The sequence below is a fragment of the Ovis aries genome, chromosome 2, assembly GCF_016772045.2.
Source record: "Ovis aries strain OAR_USU_Benz2616 breed Rambouillet chromosome 2, ARS-UI_Ramb_v3.0, whole genome shotgun sequence".
Lineage (NCBI taxonomy): Eukaryota > Metazoa > Chordata > Mammalia > Artiodactyla > Bovidae > Ovis > Ovis aries.
In genome coordinates this window covers 14,383,145-14,404,434 of record NC_056055.1, presented here as the reverse complement: position 1 = coordinate 14,404,434, position 21,290 = coordinate 14,383,145, and the positions used below count along the sequence as shown (strand labels likewise).

Genomic DNA, 21,290 nt, shown 5'->3' with positions numbered 1-21,290 from the left:
GGTGTTCATTGGAAGGACTGATGCTAAAGCTGAAACTCCAATACTCTGGCCACCTGATGCAAAGAGCTGACTCACTGGAAAAGACCCTGATGCTGGGAGGGATTGGGGGCAGAAGGGGATGACAGAGGATGTGATAGCTGGATGGCATCACTGACTCAATGGACATGAGTTTGAGTGAACTCCGAGAGTTGGTGATGGACAGGGAGGCCTGGCGTGCTGTGATTCATGAGGTCGCAGAGTCGGACACAACTGAGCAACTGAACTGAGCTGAGAGATATTTGTGGTTATCGTAAGAGGAGGAGGGGGTATGTCATACTGACACCTGATGGGTAGTTCAGTTCAGTTGCTCAGTTGTGTCTGAATCTTTGCCACTCCATGAACTGCATCACACCAGGCCTCTCTGTCCATCACCAACTCCTGGAGTTCACCCAAACCCATGTCCATTGAGTTGGTGATGCCATCCAACCATCTCATCCTCTGTCGTCCCCTTCTCCTCCTGCCCTCAATCTTTCCCAGAATCAGGGTCCTTTCAAATGAGTCAGCTCTTCGCATCAGGTGGCCAAAGTATTGGAGTTTCAGCTTCAGCATCAGTCCTTCCAATGAACACCCAGGACTGATTTCCTTTAGGATGGCCTGGTTGGATCTCCTTGCAGTCCATGGGACTCTCAAGTCTTCTCCAACACCACAGTTCAAAAGCACTGATTCTTCTGTGCTCAGCTTTCTTTATAGTCCAACTCTCACATCCATACATAACCACTGGAAAAACTATAGCCTTGACTAGACGGACCTTTGTTGGCAAAGTAATGTCTCAGCTTTTTAATATGCTGTCTAGGTTGGTCATAACTTTCCTTCCAAGGAGTAAGCGTCTTTTAATTTCATGGCTGCAATCACCATCTGCAGTGATTTTGGAACCCAGAAAAATAAAGTCAGCCACTGTTTCCCCATCTTTTTGCCATGAATGGATGGGACCAGATGCCATGATCTTAGAGGCCGGGGCTATTGCTCAATATTCTGTAATGTACAGGGTAGCCCCCTACAACACAGCATGATATAATCCAAAATATCAACAGTGCTCTTGAGAGTCCCTTGGACAGACAGCACAATCAAGTCAGTCAATCCTAAAGGAAATCAACCCTGAATACCCACTGGAAAGACTGATGCTGGAGCTGAAGCTCCAATACTTGGCCACCTGACGCAAAGAGCTAACTCACTGGTAAAGACCCTGATGCTGGGAAAGATTGAGGGCAGGATGAGAAGTGGGCCACAGAGGGTAAGAGGGCTGGATGGCATCAACTAAATGGACATGAGTTTGAGCAAACTCTGGGAGATAGTGAAGGACAGGGAAACCTGGCATGCCGCAGTCCATGGGGTCACAAAGAGTTGGACATGACTTGGTGACTGAACAACAAATCAACAATGCTGAGAAACCCTGGTTAGCCCAGTGGACACACAGGCCGCAGAAAAGACTCAGTGAGTTAAATGACTGTGTCCAAAGACACTAAGATGAGTGACCATGACTTTGTTCTTTCCAAATATCAGGACATCTGTTGGTCTTGAAGTTCCTGGGACTTCAAAGCCAGTAAGAGTACTGGAGGAAGAGCAGGCATGAAGCACAGGTAAGGGCTGAGGGAGCACAGAGAGCGCAGGAATTGAGAGCAGGCCTTCAGGGCTGCAAGCATCATCGCCTTAACTGTGGCTCGTGTACAAATCTCAGACATTTAGGGTGACCTAGTTCCTAAAATGGTCATCCTCCCCCAGTTACTATGTGACCGACAAGGAAGGGCAACCAAAGGCTCCCAAGGACTTGTCCAAGTAGTGCTTCTAGTGAAGCACAGAAGATTACAGGCAGCCACAGGAGGAGGAAGAAAGCTAATTTTGCTTTCCAAACTTGCGTGTATGAAAGTCGCTCAGTTGTGTCCAACTCTGAGACCCCCGTGGACATACAGTCCCAGGCCAGAACACTGGAGTGGGCAGACTTTCCCTTCTCCAGGGAATCTTCCCAACCCAGGGATCAAACCCAGGACTCTCACATTGCAGGCGGATTCTTTACCAGCTGAGGCACAAGGGAAGCCCAAGAATACTGGAGTGGGTAGCCTATCCCTTCTCCAGCAGATCTTCCAGACCCAGGAATCGCACCAGTCTCCTGCATTGCAGATGGATTCTTTACCAACTGAGTTATCAGGGAAGCCCTTCCAAACTTATAGTCACCTGCAATTACTAAGAACTGTCAGTTTTATTTACTTCTAAAAACATCCTTTTCAATTAGAGAGAATCCCTCAGATGTATGCACATGTGTGTATATACACACATAAATGTACGTGTGTGTATATGTAGGTATATATGGAAAATAAATTTATTTTAAAATATGCAGCACTAAGAAATTATACCAAGCTCTACTGATAAGAACATAAGCTCCTGCCCCAGCTTTTTTTAAGAGTCTAAATTAAAATGCACTTTGATTACAGGAGACAATCCTCTGCACAATTCCTTTTGATGTGCAGAGCATCTGACCAAAGCTGATTCAGTGGCACCAACAAAATAATGGAGGCTTTTGGCTGCCTGCAGCATGAATTTGCTTTCAGAAAAGCCCAAATTTGGGGGAAGAATCATATACTCTCCTCTAGAACTTGACAGAATCTTTCTCCAAAATTAAGCATTCATCTCTACCAGGACGTTCTCCTTTACCCATACACAGCCATTTCCCCCCATGACTTCCCCCTTGACGTTGCCCTTCAATTTGGAAGGTTTGCTCCCACCTGCTGCTTCTCCAGATGAATAAAATCCCATCTTGCTCAGATGAGAGTAAGTGACAGTAACTTGTATTCACACAAGTTATTTTTTGCTGCTTCATTATTTTAAGGAAAGTGAATTTCCATGCAAAGTCACGCCATTATCAAGACATGTTCACTTCTATCAGCATGGATCCCTCTACTATTATCTATAGCAAGAACACTATATTAAAATGTCATGTGGGTAGTCACAAAGCACTTGCAGCCTCTCGATGTTGTGCACTTAATTACAGATCTTCTTTTTCTATTATTTTGTGAACATTTTCAGACAAACAAAAAACTGAATTATACAGTGAACGCACCTAGATTCTGCAGTTTACATTTCGCTATATTAGGGAAAGATTTATTTGGTTACACAGTTCTGGGTATGTCCACACTCTGAAGATCAAAAGCAGCACTTACTGTTAGCTTACACAGAGAAATACAAGTCTGGTTCTGATATTAAAAGCATAGAAGAGACTGTTAGCCTTACCCAAGAACTCAGCAACAAAACGGTTGTTGTCAAAAGGAATTAAGCTTTTTCTAGACTCACTGAAAAGGGAAAACAATTCCATTTCTTCCAAAGAAAATAACTAAAAGACAGAAGTCAGTTAAGCACCATAAAGAAAAATAAATGAAATGGCCTAGACACTGACAAAACCACTATGTTAAAAGAAGCAACATTTGGAGGAAAAGGGAGTAACTCACTACTGTGCATCCCATCTGATGCATGCTGCTCACCATCCCAAACGTGCACAATACTGTTTCAGAAATTCTAGACTGTTCCAGTTCTGACACTGCTAATTTTAGCAGAACATTCACAGGCAGTAAAATCAGTCCCTGTGGACAGTGTAGTGACGGGAGGCTCAAACTGGTTGTAACTGGAAGCCTATCACCTGGTAAGATATTACTGATATTACTGTCAGCATAGGAAAGCTCAGAACATTCAAGAATAGATTTCGATTTTCATTCTGCTTAATCCAAGGTGAAGAAGTCATTTAAATGATTGAATCTGACCAAATGTTGAGACCACTAATAGCCATGTTGTTTATACATAATGCTTTCCTCAAGGAACATAAAACAATTTTAAAACATTATTTTACTTTTCTTCCCACTTGAGATAGAAGCCACGAAATATTATTCCCAATTAACTGAGGCACAAATTAATTCTATGATTTGTTTGTGGTCCCAATATGATTCAGATCCGTGGCTGCGAACCAAACCCAATGTCCTCATTACCATAAATACCAGAAATATGCTCCCAACCAGCACTAAGTAAAAGAACAGTAACTTTTACAAAATGATGCTCTACTGGTTGAAGCTTAAAGTCTTGCTAATGATTACAATTACATGCAAAATAAAACAGAATTTGTGTCTGCCGAGGTCCGCGTTACAGAGCAGATCTCCCCAATGCTAAGGTAGATGGTCTTCTCTTCCCAGTTCCCACAGCCAGGCCTCGAGGAGTGAGGAGCAGAAGGAAGACAGCTTTCTCTGCCAGAGCCTCTAGCTGAGGTCACGGTCAGTCTAGAAGGCTCAGTTTCCACTGGGTTCTTCTGTTGATCTTTGGTGGCATAAAAAGCTCAGCATCTAAAGGAAAGGAAAGAGAAACTGTAACAGACACATTCTTCTGTTGGTGGGAGCGGAGGCAATTGCTCTAAGCTAAAACGAGGTGACTGGGCCTTGCACAGATAAGATGTGCTTCAGAAGCAGAGTTAATGTTTGTGTTACCCTAACAACTTCCTGATCAGAGCAAACACAGCCTAGAGGCCCTGCTCCAAAAAGAGGAATCCCACTTGAACTTCAGGCAGGTGAGAGGGTTGAAGAAAAAAATGCCCACTAACTGATTCAAAGTGAAAGAATATTTTGTATTTCAAACTGGGAGAGTGTGGTGGTTGTAGTGATGACAAGGCTGTATACATGTATTAAATTTCAGAAGAAGGGGACGACCGAGGATGAGATGGCTGGATGGCATCACGGACTCGATGGACATGAGTCTGAGTGAACTCCGGGATATGGTGATGGACAGGGAGGCCTGGCGTGTTGTGATTCATGGGGTCACAAACAGTCAGACACGCCTGAGCGACTGAACTGAACTGAAACATTTAAAAGATCTGTACATTTCACTGTATGTAAAATTTACCTCAATTTTAAGACTAAAAGGAAAAATTGGTGGCATGTTTTCAGTAAGCAAAGCTAACAGACAGAAAATACTTTAAAAAAAAAAATAACTAGAAAAGGCAGGTGATAGGCAGAAAATAAGTCAGATAAAATTTCCAGGCCCTCTTTCAGATACATTTATGGAATTATTTAAGTAGGAATAATAAATAATAAGTAGAAACATGGGAAAATATGTAAAGAGGTTCTTTCTTAGGATAAATACTACGTACGAACTTACTGGCAGGAAAGAAGCTATTCTGAAAGACTGTATGACAGCAAGACATGCCATCTTTCATATTTCCATGTTTGAATTTCATACCACAAAGAAACTCATTTCATAAAAATACTTTGAGGACTTTTATCAATTTTTCCAAGGACTTCTCTTTATCCTTTGATAGTCAAAGCAATTTTGCTATCAACCGTAACAATTCCAACTGGTCTATGATTTAAGCACTACTCTGGTAAAACATGAATCCATTTTATGAAATAGATTCCATTTTTGCAAGACCTGGAATCAACTTGTGTGGTACTACATTGGATGTTAAACATGAAACAGAAAATGCCCCTTTAGGTCACTGCTCCCCTATGGTATTAGCTGGGCAGGGGCAGGTGAGGAATATTTGAGTGGCACTGATTCTGTGATTAGCTCATCTGCCCCTTTTTGGGTTATGAGAACTTCTTTCCTAGAGTCTACACCAGTGTTCCTACACGGAGACACAGATAATACACATAATGAGCTGATGATACATAATACAAATATGGAGGCTGCTGATAATGAGCAGCCTAAAAATTTTAAAAGTCTTCAAGGCTCAGCTGGGAAATGAAAGTGCTCTTTGATAAAGCCAACTAGACCACGCTAGGGAAAGATGTGTGACTGGACTTGACCTGAAGGCCAGCATCAGGCCAGCAGTGAGGAAAACAGGGGAAAGAAACCACAACTGGATTAGACACCACAAGCTACACAATTACCAGATAGCCTCTAGTCTGAGATGAACTGTGAGCATCTCAGAAACAAGTGTGTGTTTTGGGACTGACACCAAAAGCAGCCTGCCAGCCTCCAGGAAGAAGGGGACCTAGGGACACAGCAGTTAACTGTCTGGATATATGAGCTTAGCTGGTATGGAAGGTGGTAAGTATATTCCTGGTAGCAAAATACACCATTAAAGTTAAACGTGACATGGCTCTCACAAAGCCAGTACTTCAAATGTCATCAAAATGCTAACACAATATAGCATTTAAACGAAAAACTTTCAGAATGCTGCCTGTCACATGCCAGAAATGCAAACAGCATCTACAGTAAGTGCCAACTTTTCAAAGCTGAAAAGAAGTTACTATGCTGGAATGATCCACATGAAGGGCAAATACTTTGGCACCAAACTGATCTGTCCAAAGTTTTTTTTTAACCAGCTTTGAAAAGAAAGCCTTTAGGGTTTTTAACTTTGAGGAATATGTAACCTAACTGCTGAGAATCATTTCCCCCCACCCCCCAAAATAAACAGAAACATTTTACGTATAATTCAATAGGAAATGCAGATGAAATGATAATCTTTGGATCTGTTTTCAAATTACACTATCAATCCTAAGGATGACTAAAAAGTTCTGGCTCTTAAGAAATAAATGTGAAAATGTCCCCAAGACACAATGCAAAACTGTCAAGAGCCAAAAATGACGATTCAGAAGAATTCTTGAAATGTACATGCAAACTAGACTGTTCAGACTCAAACTTCAACTGGGATGTCCTGTATGGATGCATATATGCCACTGCTTTGACAAGTGCGCAAGTCAGAACAAGTTTTTAAAAAATTATACATTTAATGTCACACTGGATCTCTCATCCCCCAACCCAGGTTCCTAACACTAAAGGCATTAAACTAATTTTACTACAGATAGACTCTGAGAATAGAGGAAAAACTGCAGTGACTCCCCAATCTCTCCTTATACTACTAACCTAAACACTTATAAAAATATATTTCTTCTGCTTAGTACATAATAATTTAGAGAGAAAAATACTAACCAAGAACAGGAACTGAAGTCTTCTGTTGTTGGTAAGAGGCCATGATACTATTTGCAGTAGAATTGGGACCTAGAACCTAAGTAGAAAGTAGACTGAATCAGCAAAGATTATTTTATACTTCTGATGGCTGCAAATACCTTTGCAGCAATAAGCAGCCTTTCATTTTCATTATGGCATCAAACATATATGTGATTTTAATTTGACAGTTTCTCCCATCTCCATTCAGACCTTGATATCTCCTGTCTACCAGAAGGTAATGATGGGGGAAAACAGAAAAGGAAAAGCTCAGTGATAAACGCCTGGTCCTTTCCAAAAGGAGTGAGCCAAACCCTGGGGAGGGGTACAATAATAGATTATAGAATACACAGAGCATCAGACTGTACTGAAAGATTTGTGAGAATTTTTACATTAAAATAATATGTACACAAAATGGAGGAGAATGCAAACTCCACGTGTGTTCAAGATGAACAAGAGACTTCATAGGAAACCCACGCCTGCAGGAGCCTCAGCAGGCAGACGCCAGGCCCTCTGCCCCGCCTTCACTCAGCTCTGTGCCCGTCCCCTCCTGGCGCATGCCCAGCAGCGATGCCACACGCTCAAAGCACTGCCCCGTGACCCATGGTATCCTACACATACGACATTACCGTGCTTTACCAGCCAGAGCAAAAACACAATTTTCCTGTCACTTCCCCTAAGACTCCTAAACTGGTGCTATGGCGTTAATATGATCTGAATAGATGAGAATAAGGGAGGGCCTGGGGAGGCATTATAAATTGTTAGCTTCAAAATCACAAGTTTTGAAGGTGATCAGATTTCTTCTAGGAAATACCTATTATAGTAAATTCAAATGCTTATGGGAGGCTAACTCTTAGTTGCTTTTATAGTTTTTTCTTTTGAATGCTTTGATATCTACCTTGTCATATAACCTTCAAAACATTCAGTGAAGTATACCAGAGAATATTATTCTCATTTATAACTGAGGAAATCAAGACCCAGTAAGCTTATGTATTTCATAAGCCTATGAGCTGACTTTTGGCCTCTGTCTCAGCTCCAAACTCACCCTTTTACGCACTGCTTGTGATGCTGGGACTGTGGGGCCTGAGAAAACACCCCTCCTCTGATGGCTGTTATTCTCCAACAAGAGCAGCCGACAGAAGGACAGGCCGAGGCTGGATGGAGGAAGGAGATAGGATCTGTTCCTTTGTTTGCTTGCTGCCACTCAACAGTGGCTCTTTACCCCACAACATCTGTTCATTCCAGTTTCCATTTATTTCTATGTACTCTGAACCAGCCTCATCTGCCCCCTCAGAAATACCAGCACCAGATGGCTGCCCCTGCTTCGCAGAGCTTCCAGAACCAGCTCTGCAAGACCCATCTCCAAGCATCTAAATTCTAAGAATCCCAAACTCTTTCTTCTGTTCTTTCAGTCCTGGGGGTACAAGCTGCTGCCCACACTTACTATCTCAGGGTTCCTTCTCTGTGTTCCCCTTCTGCCTTTTTGGTCCTCTAGTACTTGGTTAACCAGTTCCATTTATTAAAATCTCTCTGATAAAATATTAGCTGTGGTTTCCGTGGTCCTTAATGGACCCTGATGGACAGACCAGCCTTTCAGAATCAAAATCAAAACGCTGAGCAACAGACCTGAGGTGTAAGAGACTGTGCAGATATAAACAATAAACAGATGACAAAACATCAGAATTCTTGATGGGACACAAACAGCTTTAACATAATTAGCAATCATGTCGTAACAACACAGAAGTGACAAGTCAAATTTACGGCAATTATCTGGGCTTCCTTTAAAGAATTCAGATCCCATCTATAAGTGTGAACAGAGAGGTGAGGGGCCAGTTCTGGTCGACCTTAACAACTTCAGGGCAGGCCAGGGGCAACCATCTGACTCCCATCTTCTCTGTGACAGTGGTTTCATGTGGAAAAGAGAACTCAAAGCAAACTTAACCTAGGCCGAGGTGTACTACGAGTTCTACCACAAAATCTTCTCACCAACAGCTTGCTAAGATAATTGAACTCTGGTATGGCATGTTTTGAGAAAAGGAAAATCTTTTGCTTTGACTGTTAAGACACTATGAGAGTAATAATCTGTGGAAGTGATTTGAACATGAAAAGCACATTGTGTTTCTGAGGAAAGCTTACAGGTGTAGCTGAACTCTGCTGGGGGGTGAGAGTCCAAATTTCTGGAAGTGACCTTTCCATCAACAGCAGTGTATCTTCAAAGGCCTTCTGTAGCTCCCTTCCTTGCTCATCAAACTCAAAGAGAAAGAGCATCTTTAAAATATGGCCTATTTCATCTAGAGAGAAGAAATTTGAGAGAGTGGTTAAGTTGTATTACCAGCTCCATTGCTAGAATCCTAACAGAGATTTTTTTCCCAAGCAAAAAACACCGAATATCACACAATATCTTCCATATTTTCTCCTTTCTCCTCCCAAGCTAGAATAATTTAACATATCTACTACAAAAAGAAAACAAATCCACTGCAGCCCAAGCAGGGGATTAGTGTCTCCTCAATCCTTATCCTGATTTCAGAGATGCATGTATCTGTGCTAAGTCACTTCAGTCGTGTCTGACTCTTTGTGACTGTATGGACTGTAGCCCACCAGGCTCCTCTGTCCATGGGGATCCTCCAGGCAAAAATACCGGAGTGGGTTGCCATGCCCTCCTCCAGGGGATCCTCTCAACTCAGTGATCGAACCTGCATCCCTTATGTCTCCTGCACTGGCAGGCAGGTCCTTTACTATTAGCACCATTATTATTACTTTATTATTACTTCCCTGGGAAGCCCCCAGGGAAATTCCCAAAAGGCCAAATAGAAAGATAGATGTCTTTCTCCAGACCAATAAGACTTATTCCCAAGTCCACGATGTAGCAAGTGAAGGGGATGGACTGGATTTTAACCTTTATTTTCATCCCAGAGCAAACCTGCTTAACAGTTTAGGCCCTGTGTGGCCTTGGGTAAACTTTCTGACTTCAATGATCATCCTTCACATCCTGGGTAGGTGAATGCCAATGAGAAAGGCCTCTGGGCTGAGAAGTTTTGTTTTACGAAAGTGCCCTGAAGTGATGTATTTACTATGGTTTTTATGTGGGCAAGAATCATCAGTATTGAAAATATACCTTTCAATTTCTCAGTCCCCTGCACCACTTCACTCAATGCCTCCAAAAGGGCCACATCCTCCAGCGGACTCCCCTCCTTGAGGCTGTGCTTCTTCCGCTCCGCTTTGCGCCGATTCTTAGATGATCGCCTGTTAGATATTACAGGTGTTTTAAAAGGGGCTCTCCTTAAGCCCTTCCCACTAAAAGCTGAAACAAAACAAGGATGCCCATTCCCAGCACTTCTCTTCAATGTGGTACTGGAAGCCCTAGCCACAGCAATCAGAAAAGAAAAAGAAACAAAAGGTCATTAGGAATTGTCATTAGAGAGGGATGACATGATATTATATTTGGAAAACCCTAAGGACTCCACATAAAAACTTCTAGATCTGATAAATGAATTCAGCAAAGTAGCAAGATAAAAGAATGACATCAGAAACTGGCTGCATTTCTTTATAACAGCAATGAAATATCGGAATGGGAATGTAAAAAAACAATACTTTTCAAAATTGCAGTCCCCAAAACAAAATACTTACAAATAAGCCTGATTAAGGAGATTAAAGACTCATACACTGAGAACTATAAAACATTAAGAAAGGAAACTGAAGATGACTCAAAGATATGGAAAGAAATCCCATGTTCTTGGACTACAAGAATTAACATTGTTAAAATGGCAATCTACTGATGTAATATAATCCCTATCAAATGACCCATGACTGTTTTCACAGAACTGGAACAAATAATCCCTAAATTCTATGGAACCATAGGTGACCCAGAACCGCTGAAGCAATTCTGAAGAAAAAGAACAAAGCAGGAGGCATAGCCTTCCCAGACTTCAGACATACTCCAGAGCTATAGGAATCAAAACAGCACGGCACTGGCACAAAAACAGACACATGGATCAATGGAGCAGAAGAGAGAGCCTAGAAATACACCTGCCCACCTACTAGGAGTTAGTCTTCTGTAAGAGAGTCAGGAATATCAGACGGGAAGAAGTCTCTTCAGCAACTGGTGTTGGAAAAGCTGGACGGCCACATGTAAACAGAGGCAGTTAAAACATACCCTCTCACTGTACACAGAAATAACCTCAAAATGGCTTGAAGACTTAAACATAATTAAGACATGACACCATGCAACTCCCAGAAGAGAGCATAGGCAAAACATTCTATGGCAAAAACTGTACCAGCGCTTTCTTAGGCCAGTCTCCCAAGGCAACAGAGATGAAAACAAAAGTAAACAAACTTACAAGCTTTTGCACAGCAAAGGAAGCCATGAAAAAATAAAGTAAAAACGATCTACAGAATGGGAGAAAAAGATTTGCAGATCATGCAGTAGGCAAGGGCTTCATTTCCAAAATACACCAACAACTCACACAACTCAACAACACAAAACAAACAACCCCGTCAAAAAACGGGCTAAAGATCTTAACCCACATTTCTGCAAAAAAAAAAAAACATATAGATGTCCACCAGACATGTGAAAAAGATGCTCAACATCACTAATTATTACAGAAATGCAAATCAAAACTACAGTGAGGTACCACTAGACACCAGTCAAAATGGTCACCATTAATAAGTCTGTAAATAAACGCTGAAGAGGGTGTGCAAAAAAGGGAACCCTCCTATACTGCTGGTGGGAATGCAAATTTGTACAGCCACTATGGAAAACAGTATGGCGGTTCCTCAGAAAACTAAAAACAGAACTACAATATGACCCAGCAACCCCACTCCTGGGCATATACCTGGAGAAAACTCTGATCCAAAAAGATATATGCACCCCTATGTCCACAGCAGCATTATTCACAACAGTCCCAAGACATAAACAACCTGAATATCCGCTGACAGATGACTTGATAAAGATGATGTGGTGTACATACACAACAGAATACTACTCAGCCATAAAAAGCATCAAAGAACACCATGTGCAGCATCATGGGTGCAACTAAGATGACCAGATTAAGTGAAGTCAGTCAGAAAGAGAAAGAAACATGGTATCATTTATACACAGAATCTAAAACACAGCACAGATGAACCTGTCTATGAAACAGACTCATAGACACAGAGAACAGACTTGTAGGTGAGGAGAGGGAGAGGGAGATGGATAGACTGCGAGTTTGGGGTTGGTAGATGCAAAGTATTACACTGGAATGGATAAACAAGATCCTACTGTATAGCACAGGGGATTATATTCGGTATCCTGTGATAAACCACAATGGAAGAAACTATAAACAGAGAATGCATATATGTGTATAACTGAATCACTTTGCTGTACAGCTGAGATTATCACAACATTGCAAATCAATTATGCTTCAATAAAGAAAAAGAGGAGAGCTCTCCTTGTGCTCAGCAGATTAAAACGAACATAGCAATAAGTGTGGTCACCAACTTTTTGGGAAACCACAGTATATACAGATGGTGCTTGTATTTTTGGGAAAATGGTGAAGGTGTTAAAATGATACATAAAATTCAACTGGTAGCGAAAAGGCAGGAAATAATAAGGAAGGCCCTAAAAAGTGATGCCTGGCCTTGAAGTTTTGATTAAGATACAGAAGAAAATGAAATTACATCTGATAATCGGAGCTGGAACAATGAGAAGAACAATCAGCTTCAATTTTGTAGTAAAGACTAAATAAATTTAAAGGCAACAAAATTAAATTTAAGTAAGAAGACAGACATATCAGATTGGAATTTTAATATCATAAAATATATAAATGAACCCCACATTCTTTCCTGCCTCAGAGATCTTTTATTATGCCATTTGTTTCATCTGGGACCCTCAGCCCAACTCCCAAAAGCCCAGTCTGGGTGGCTTTCCTGCAGTTTCTGTTTATCCCACCCAATCTCACAGACGTCCACTCTAAATTCCTAAAACACCATTTGGTTTAAATATACCATCATGCACTGTTTTCTGTTTCCCAAGTAAGTCTACAAATTCTTATTAATTCACATCTCCTTAAAAGGTTTCTGTAATATCTACTACAGCGAGTTCAGTAAATACTTCTGACCAACTGAACTTTGAAGAAGTGTGAACTCGCTTTTCTTTATACTCTTCCTAGTTTTTCAGTGCCTACATATTACATATAGTCACTTAATGTATTTGTTGAATGAATGAAATCAGATGTTAAATATAAATTGAGTACCCAGTGTAAGTGCCATATGAGCAACGGGCAAACACATAGGCCACGAAGCTGCAGCAGAAAACATCTGCGGTCAAGTCTGAGCTCTTAGACATGCTGGGAAGGTCCTTCCCCAACTTCCCCAGTCCCCCGCCTCCTGCTGCATGGTCCTGGTGGAAAGCTGACCTCTTCACTTCTCCTTTCTCCACACACCCAGGGAATGGTGAGTGTGCTGAATACACATGATACATACGCTGATATCCTAGAGTTACTATGAGAGTATCTGCCACTCATGACACTGCTGGTTTCAGAAAAGAGATCTGACTCTTGACCGTGGGGTGCTTCATCATCTAGAAAAGAAGAACCAGACACAGAGTTGAAAACTCCCTGCAGATAAGGTTCACCTTCAGCAGGGTAAATGAACCATAGTTATCCAGGTCACCTCTAATGAGGTAGGAAGACTAGTACAAAGCTGATCTAAAATACAGCACAAATGTGTATAGCTGAGCCACTGGACTGGCACAACACTGTACACCAACTACTCTTCAATAAAAAAAGGAGGTGCTCTCCTTGTGCTCAACAGACTAAAACCAATGTAGCAATAACTACTAGTCACCAATAGATATTAAATACAATTTTACCACTGTAAGCTAGCACTTTACCAAACGTCTTTATTCTTTTCTTAAAGCAAAGGAACTTTTGGAGAGGAGGAGATTCATTCTGTAAATACTGCAGTCAGTTCCTCTGGCTGGGTGAGTGGGGAATGTCTGGCAGACCTCTTCCCATTCGTGCTTGATTCTGCCCTCAAACTCTCCCCAGTACCCATGACAAAGACATACACATGCCCTTCACAGAGGCCTCAGACTTCCACTTGGCACAGTAACCGCACTGCAGGAGGCACAGTAAGCAGCTAATAAGACAGTGTGTGACGTTGCCCCCAACACCACCCCCAAGCTCCACTGTCTCCAGGCAGGCACTCACCCAGGTTCACCTGCTGGGCCTGCTCCTTCAGCTCTCGTACCACCAGCAGACGTTTTTTATGGCGACTGAATGTGGCTGTCTGAGAGTCCAGAAATGCCATATAATTTTTCTGGGCTGAGGGTGCAGATGGAAAGTAATTTAAACATGTTTAAGCAAAGAGAAAAAACTGGAGTGAGAGGTTGGCAAGGGAGTTGGAGCTCAATGAAAAGAAAACACGTTATCAAGTTTTTCAAGTAAGATTTTTTTCTTTAAATTTAATGGAGAATTAACCAACAATGCTTTCGGAGAATGAACTAGAGATTGAGATTCAAGATCTTAAAGTTCATTAACATCATCCTAGAAAACACTCTACCACTAAACTTGTAAAATCACCTAAATAAGAGTCTTTAATATCTAACCTAAGAGAGGACTGGCAAATAAAAGGAGTGTACAGGAAGCTATTAACAAAAACAGGAAGAAAGTCATGAAATGCTTCCTAAACCTGTAAGTATTCGGTCTTTGCTGATGAATCGTCAGCATTTTTCTAGGTTCTCATTAGTGGAGAAAAATTCAAGAAGAGTGAGCTAGAAGGATTGTTACAGGTCCCAGGAGGATGCTTCCAGGACCCAGGTAGGAGTACGTAAAGAGAATGATACACAGAGAACTCTCCCAGTTTTGAGTTGGACAGGGTAGTAGAGAGCAGACATGGTAAGAATGAATGCATGTCAATGTCAGAAACGCTAGACATTACTTACAGGGTAGACTGTGCAGGGCTTAAAATCAACCTCTACTCCCAAAGATTTCTATATGTCAAACTGACATCCTACTCTTACATTTTGCATTTAAGGAATTACAATGTACACTAGAGTATTCTAGAACTGATTAACACTCATCTTTGATTAATCTTCTGCAAAGGTCCTTTTTATTTTTATTTTTTTGGACATGCTGTGCAGCATATAGGATCTTAGTTCCCTGACAAGGGATTGAACCTGTGCCCCCAGAATTGGAAGCTGTCTTAACCACAAGGCCACAGGAAAAGCCCTTCTTTTTATTGTAAAAATTTTTTTTATTTTGAAAGTTCAAACCTACATAAAAGTTGCAACAGTTCAATGAATACACACACACACACACACACAGACACACACAGACACACTTCACTTAGATTTATCAATTATTAATATCATTCTATATTTTTGGCTTCCTCTGTTTCTCTCTCTACTCTCTCTCACACACACATAATTATTTTTGTGGAACCCTTTGAGAGGAAGTTACAGATACAATCCTTCCCTCCTAAATACTTTAGCATCTCTCTCTTAAGAATCAGGATATTATATATATAATCACAATATAATTATTAAATGCAGAAAATTAAACGCTTGATATATTATCAAATAGTTCATATGCAAGTTTACCAACCATTCCTCAATGCAAAAATTTTTAATTGCATCTTACCCACAGGTTTTTAACATTCAAATATTTCATGTGTGACTATTTATTTAACATCATTGTCGCTACTGTTTAGACACTAAGTCTGTCCAACTCTTCATGACTCCATAGACTGTATCCTCCCAGGCTCCTCCATCCATGGGATTTCCCAGGCAAGAATACTAGAACAGGCTGTCAGTTTTCTTCTCTAGGGGGATCTTCCCGACCCAGGGATCAAACCCATGTCTTCTGTAATGGCAGGCAAATTCTTTACCACTGGAAGCCCATTTAACATAGCACATTTAAAAACCATGGTCAGAATTCAATTATCCCACCCAGTGGAGAACTCTGGTTGACTCAATAAAGTGCGTTCTTTCATCACTGACATGATTAAAGGATGTGACAGCAAAGACAGTACTCTCCCGTCTCCCTCTCCCCCGATACTGATACTTCCAAATCAGGAATGCTTTCTAAAATACAACCCTCACCTTCTAGAATGGAAGGCTTTATGTTGGTTTCTATAATATCTGGTCTGTTATATTTGTGTACCTAAAAGGAAAAATAAGATAATTTTAGGCAGGAAAATGTCAAGTCACTGGAAAGTTAAGATGCTAGGGAGTGGATCGCTTTCAGAGGTGACCAGGATATTTTCCGGAGGAACAGGCCTACAAGGCGGCCAAAGAAAACCCAAATTGTTTCAGTAAAAAACAGTAACGCTTCTCATTTAGAGCACTAATTCCACACCTCAAGAATAAATTAACTAAATGATTTAAAAAGCACTGCTTATCCTTAGACCAGAACCTGAACTACTGCCAAACTTCGGAAGCCTCAGAAGACCGGGGACTCCGGCTGACTGTCTCCCCCGTGCAGGCCCTCATTCTACCGAGCACTTCAGGCAGGGAGGAGTTCTGGCGTCCTCTTACCAGTCTCAGAGCTTCTTCCCAGGCAGCTCCCTCTAGCAGCACAAGCACAGCTTCTTCATGGTCCTGACAAGGGAACATCAATGGCAAGCATGTCAGATGCCACCGTATCAAACTGCAAAACTGCCCAAAGAGCTGCCTCTATTGCTCACAATCCCAGTTCTCAGCCTAGGGTCTGGCCTAGAGCGGATGCTTGATAGATGCTGATGCAAAAGACAAATAAGGAGTGTCAGTTCTGGAAATGACCACAAAACACAAGGTGAGCATCATCTCTCTACATCCCTGAGCACCGAAACCACGAGAGAGACTGTTAGAAACGCCCATTTCCCCAGCTGCACCTCCAAGTCTGATTCAGGAGATTTAGGTGGGCTCCTGAATTAACAAGACCACACTGTGAAAAAAGGGTCAACTAGAACTGTAACCTTCCAAACCTATAAAAAACTGAAATAAGTTTAATAAACATCTGTATATCCTACAGTCTTTAAGCCATTTGTGATGCTTACATCGTTACCACTAAAAACTTTTGATTATGTACCCTAATATATAATTACATTATGTTCTTGAAAAGCACATAAAACAAAACATGTTTTTAAAAGATGAAGTAAAAGAGACAACTGGCTGGATATTTTCAAGTAATCTCTATCATAAAAAAGGTGTGTATAAACTAGACAAAAAGGGATTTAAAGAACATAAGATAATGAACACAATACATGGACTTAGGAAGGAATCTAATTTGGATCAATCTACTATAAACAACTTTGGAATATTGAGGGAACTGAACTTTTCATTATTGGATAAATTAAAATGTGTCAGCATGGAGAGAGGAAGATTATAGCCAAAGAAACCAAATTTAAAAACAGTATAATTTCATTTTGGTTAAAAAGTACATCTGTGTGTAGAGTGTGTGTGTGTGCGTGTGCATGTGTGTGTGTAGGGGGCTGAGTAGGGAAGGTAGAGAGGAGAGAGGAAACTCTGGAAAGAAATAGTCGCAGAGTCGGACATGACTGAAGTGACTTAGCATGCATGCACGCGTGAGTGGTGGGAATGAGGTGTTTTATTTTCTATCTGCTTTTAGTATTTTAAACAATCTATATACATATATACTACTTTAAATAAGTTACTTTTAACTAAGAAGGTTAAATAAACATTTTCTTCCCAGACCTCAAAGGATCGCTTCAGGCCTATACCATATGTCCCAAAGAAACAGTTTACGTGTTTTGCTTGACTGGAAATGTGTGTGTTATTGACATAAAATTCATATATTAATAACATACAATGAATAATTTTAAAGTGTATTTGATGCTGTTTACTATATCACAATGTTGTGTAATCACAAGCTCTCCCTACTTTCAAATTTTTTTCTCATCACATAAATACACTTCGTATCCATTAACCAATCCCTCCATACTTCCCACTCCTCTCACCCCCTGGTAACTTCTAATCTGCTTTCTGTCTCTCTGGATTTGCACAGTCTGGATACATTATATAAGAGGAGCCATACAATAGGCGACTTTTTGTGCCTGACTTCTTAAGTATATGTTTTAAAGATTCATCAGTTCTTTGTTCCTTTTCTCTCCCCTTATTTTTTTGACTATAGCAAACTTCAATATAAAATGCACCCTTTTAGCCATTTAATGTATAGCTCAGGCGCATCAAGCAAATTCACACTGTTGTGAAACCACCACTACTATCAATTTCCAAAACTTTTATCTTGCAAAAAGGAAATTCTATATCCATGAAACAATAAATCCCCTCTCCCCCCACTCTCCACCTTCAGCAACCATCGTTCTACTGTGTCTCTACGAATCTGACTACTCTAGGTACCTCATATAAGTAGAATTATACAATATTTGTCCTTTTATATCTAATTTATTTCACTCAGCATAATCTTTTCAAGTTTTATCTAAGCTGTAGCATGCACCAATTTTTCATTATTTTTTGACTGAATAATATTCCTCCATATGTGCGTATGTGTTCAGTTCAGTCGCTCAGTCATGTCCAACTCTGCAACCCCATAAACCGCAGCACGCCAGGCCTCCCTGTCCATCACCAACTCCCAGAGTTCACCCAAACTCATGTCCACTGAGTTGCTGATGCCATCTAACCATCTCATACTCTGTCATCCCCTTCTCCTCCTGCCCTCAATTCTTCCCAGCATTAGGGTCTTTTCCAATGAGTCAGCTCTTCGCATCAGGTGGCCAAAGTATTGGAGTTTCAGCTTCAACATCAGTCCTTCCAATGAACATCCAGGGCTGATCTCCTTTAGGATGGACTGGTTGTATCTCCTTGCAGTCCAAGGGACTCTCAAGAGTCTTCTCCAACACCACAGTTCAAAAGCATCAATTCTTCGGTGCTCAGCTTTCTTCAGTCCAACTCTCACATCCATACATGACTACTGGAAAAACCACAGCCTTGACTAGATGGACCTTTGTTGGCAAAGTAATGTCTCCATTTTTTAAAATGCTATCTAGGTTGGCCGTAACTTTCCTTCCAAGGAGTAAGCGTCTTTTAATTTCATGGCTACAATCACCATCTGCAGTGATTTTGGAGCCCAGAAAAATAGTCAGCCAGTTCCCCCATCTATTTCCCATGAAGTGATGAGACCAGATGCCATGATCTTCATTTTCTGAATGTTGAGCTTTAAGTCAACCTTTTCACTCTCCTCTTTCACTTTCATCAAGAGGCTCTTCAGTTCCTCTTCACTTTCTGCCATAAGGGTGGTGTCATCTGCATATCTGAGGTTATTGATATTTCTCCCAGCAATCTTGATTCCAGCTTGTGCTTCTCCCAGCCCAGCGTTTCTCATGATGTACTCTGCATATAAGTTAAATAAGCAGGGTGCAATATACAGCCTTGACGTACTCCTTTTCCTATTTGGAACCAGTCTGTTGTTCCATGTCCAGTTCTAACTGTTGCTTCCTGACCTGCATATGGTTTTCTCAAGAGGCAGGTCAGGTGGTCTGTATTCCCATCTCTTTCAGAATTTTCCACAGATTCTTGTGATCCACACAGTCAAAGGCTCTGGCATAGTCAATAAAGCAGAAATAGATGTTTTTCTGGAACTCTCTTGTGTATGTGTACATCTATCATATTGTTCACAGCAGCACTATCCACAATAGCCAAGATACGGAAACAACCTAGATGTCCATCAGCAGACGCATGGATGAAGATGTGGTCCATATGTACAACGGAATACTACTCAGCCGTAAGAAAGAATGAAACAGTGCCATGTGCAGCAGCATGCACGCAACTAGAGATTACCATACTACATAAAGTCAGAAAGAGAAAGACAAATTCCACATGATATCGCTTATATGGAGTCTAAATACGACACAAACGAACCTATCTATGAAGCAAAAACACACTCACACTTATAGAACAGGTGCGCAGCTGCCAAGGGAGGTTAGGCGAGGGATGGAGTGGGAGGGTGTGTTAGCAGAGGTAAGCTATTACATATGGAATGGATAAACAACAAGGTCCTACTATATAGCGCAGAGAACTGTTGACATGTTCAGTATGCAATGATAAACCATAATGGAAAAGAATATTAAAAATGTATATATATAAATGTATAAATGTATATATATAAAACCAAATCACTTTCCTGTATATTACCACAACATATAAATCAACTATACTTCAATATAAAAGAATTTTTTAAAAAAGTCAACGCAATTCACCCTATCACTGGTCTAAACAAAAAAAATATCTTGAGTTATTTGGCAAAATTTAATACTCATTCATGATAAAAACTCTTAGAACCAGAAACAGGAGAATTTTCTCAACCCAAGAGGGCAAGGATTGGCAATTTTTTTCCATAAAAAGCAAGACAGTTAATATTTTAGGCTTTCTGGGACAGACTGTTACAAGTCCTCAAACTCTTGTGGTTTTAAGTGCAACAGCAGCCACACAATGTATTAACAATTGGTGGGGCTATGTTCCAACACAACTTTATTAACAAAACGCGTGGTCGGCTAGCTTTGGCCCCCAGGTTGTAGTTTGCCAAATCCAATAAGAGCCTTACCAGTTTCTCGCATCTACTGAACAAACAACTCCTTTGCCAAAAACTAGCAAACATCACACACAGGGTGAAAGACTGAACTTCTCTAGCTAGTATCACTCACTGTAGACAAGACCAAGAGTTAAAAACTCTATAGGGGTCCATACTTAGGGAGATGCTTCATTTTTATGAGTTTTTACCTCCAGGAGCCTTAAGAGAACTTCTCATAGTGAATATGAGGAAATATCCGCATATTTCTAGCAGGGGGAAGGAAAAAGGAGACGTGAAAATATACCCAAAGCATGCTCATTTTAATAAGACCTGCTTTCAAGAGAAAATATTTTGCCAGAGCCTAATCAAAGAGGGTTTCACCAGGACCTCCAATGTGGGGGCAGGGAAATACCCGACTCTGGCCCACTCTAACTTTCCTGTCCTACTGAGGGGTGAAAAATAACTGACAAGCCCTGGTGAAGTTCACAGCTGAAGCACATACTCAGGCTGAGGCCTAATCACAGGACTAGAGAACATGCCTCCTGCTACCCAAACCCCAGCCTCATCATGTCACTAAAAGCCTTCTGATCAAATTTCCTTTTACCCAGGTATCACATTAGGCTTTTGACAAAAAATTACAAGGCATTTTTAAAAAGGGATAAAAATGCAGTTTGAAGAGTCAGAGCAAGCATCAGAACCGGACACTGATATGGCAGGTATCTTGAGATTATGAGGCTGGGAATTAAAACATGAGTATGATAAATATGATAACACCTCAAATGGAAAAAAGAGACAACATGCAAGGACAGATGGGTAATGAGACCAGAGACAGAA

General features: G+C 40.9%; 1 protein-coding gene across 3 annotated transcripts in view; it reads right to left on the bottom strand.

Annotated features, from left to right (window-relative positions):
* Nucleotides 1–3,104: 3,104 nt before the first annotated feature.
* The window catches only part of ELP1 (elongator acetyltransferase complex subunit 1), a 56,359-nt gene continuing 38,173 nt past the window's right edge, over nucleotides 3,105–21,290 (bottom strand). For 2 of the 3 annotated variants that reach the window (XM_042242917.2, XM_042242918.2), the window contains exons 30-37: nucleotides 16,469–16,531; nucleotides 16,034–16,094; nucleotides 14,142–14,255; nucleotides 13,414–13,510; nucleotides 10,070–10,197; nucleotides 9,091–9,245; nucleotides 6,940–7,015; nucleotides 3,105–4,355 (exon numbers count right to left, since the gene is read on the bottom strand). In XM_042242917.2, the coding sequence (XP_042098851.1) occupies nucleotides 4,288–4,355; nucleotides 6,940–7,015; nucleotides 9,091–9,245; nucleotides 10,070–10,197; nucleotides 13,414–13,510; nucleotides 14,142–14,255; nucleotides 16,034–16,094; nucleotides 16,469–16,531 (762 nt within the window). In that variant the 3' untranslated portion in view covers nucleotides 3,105–4,287. Of the gene's footprint in view, nucleotides 4,356–6,939; nucleotides 7,016–7,999; nucleotides 8,109–9,090; nucleotides 9,246–10,069; nucleotides 10,198–13,413; nucleotides 13,511–14,141; nucleotides 14,256–16,033; nucleotides 16,095–16,468; nucleotides 16,532–21,290 lie in introns of those variants that run through there. The other variant, XR_006058573.2, reaches the window with a different exon arrangement.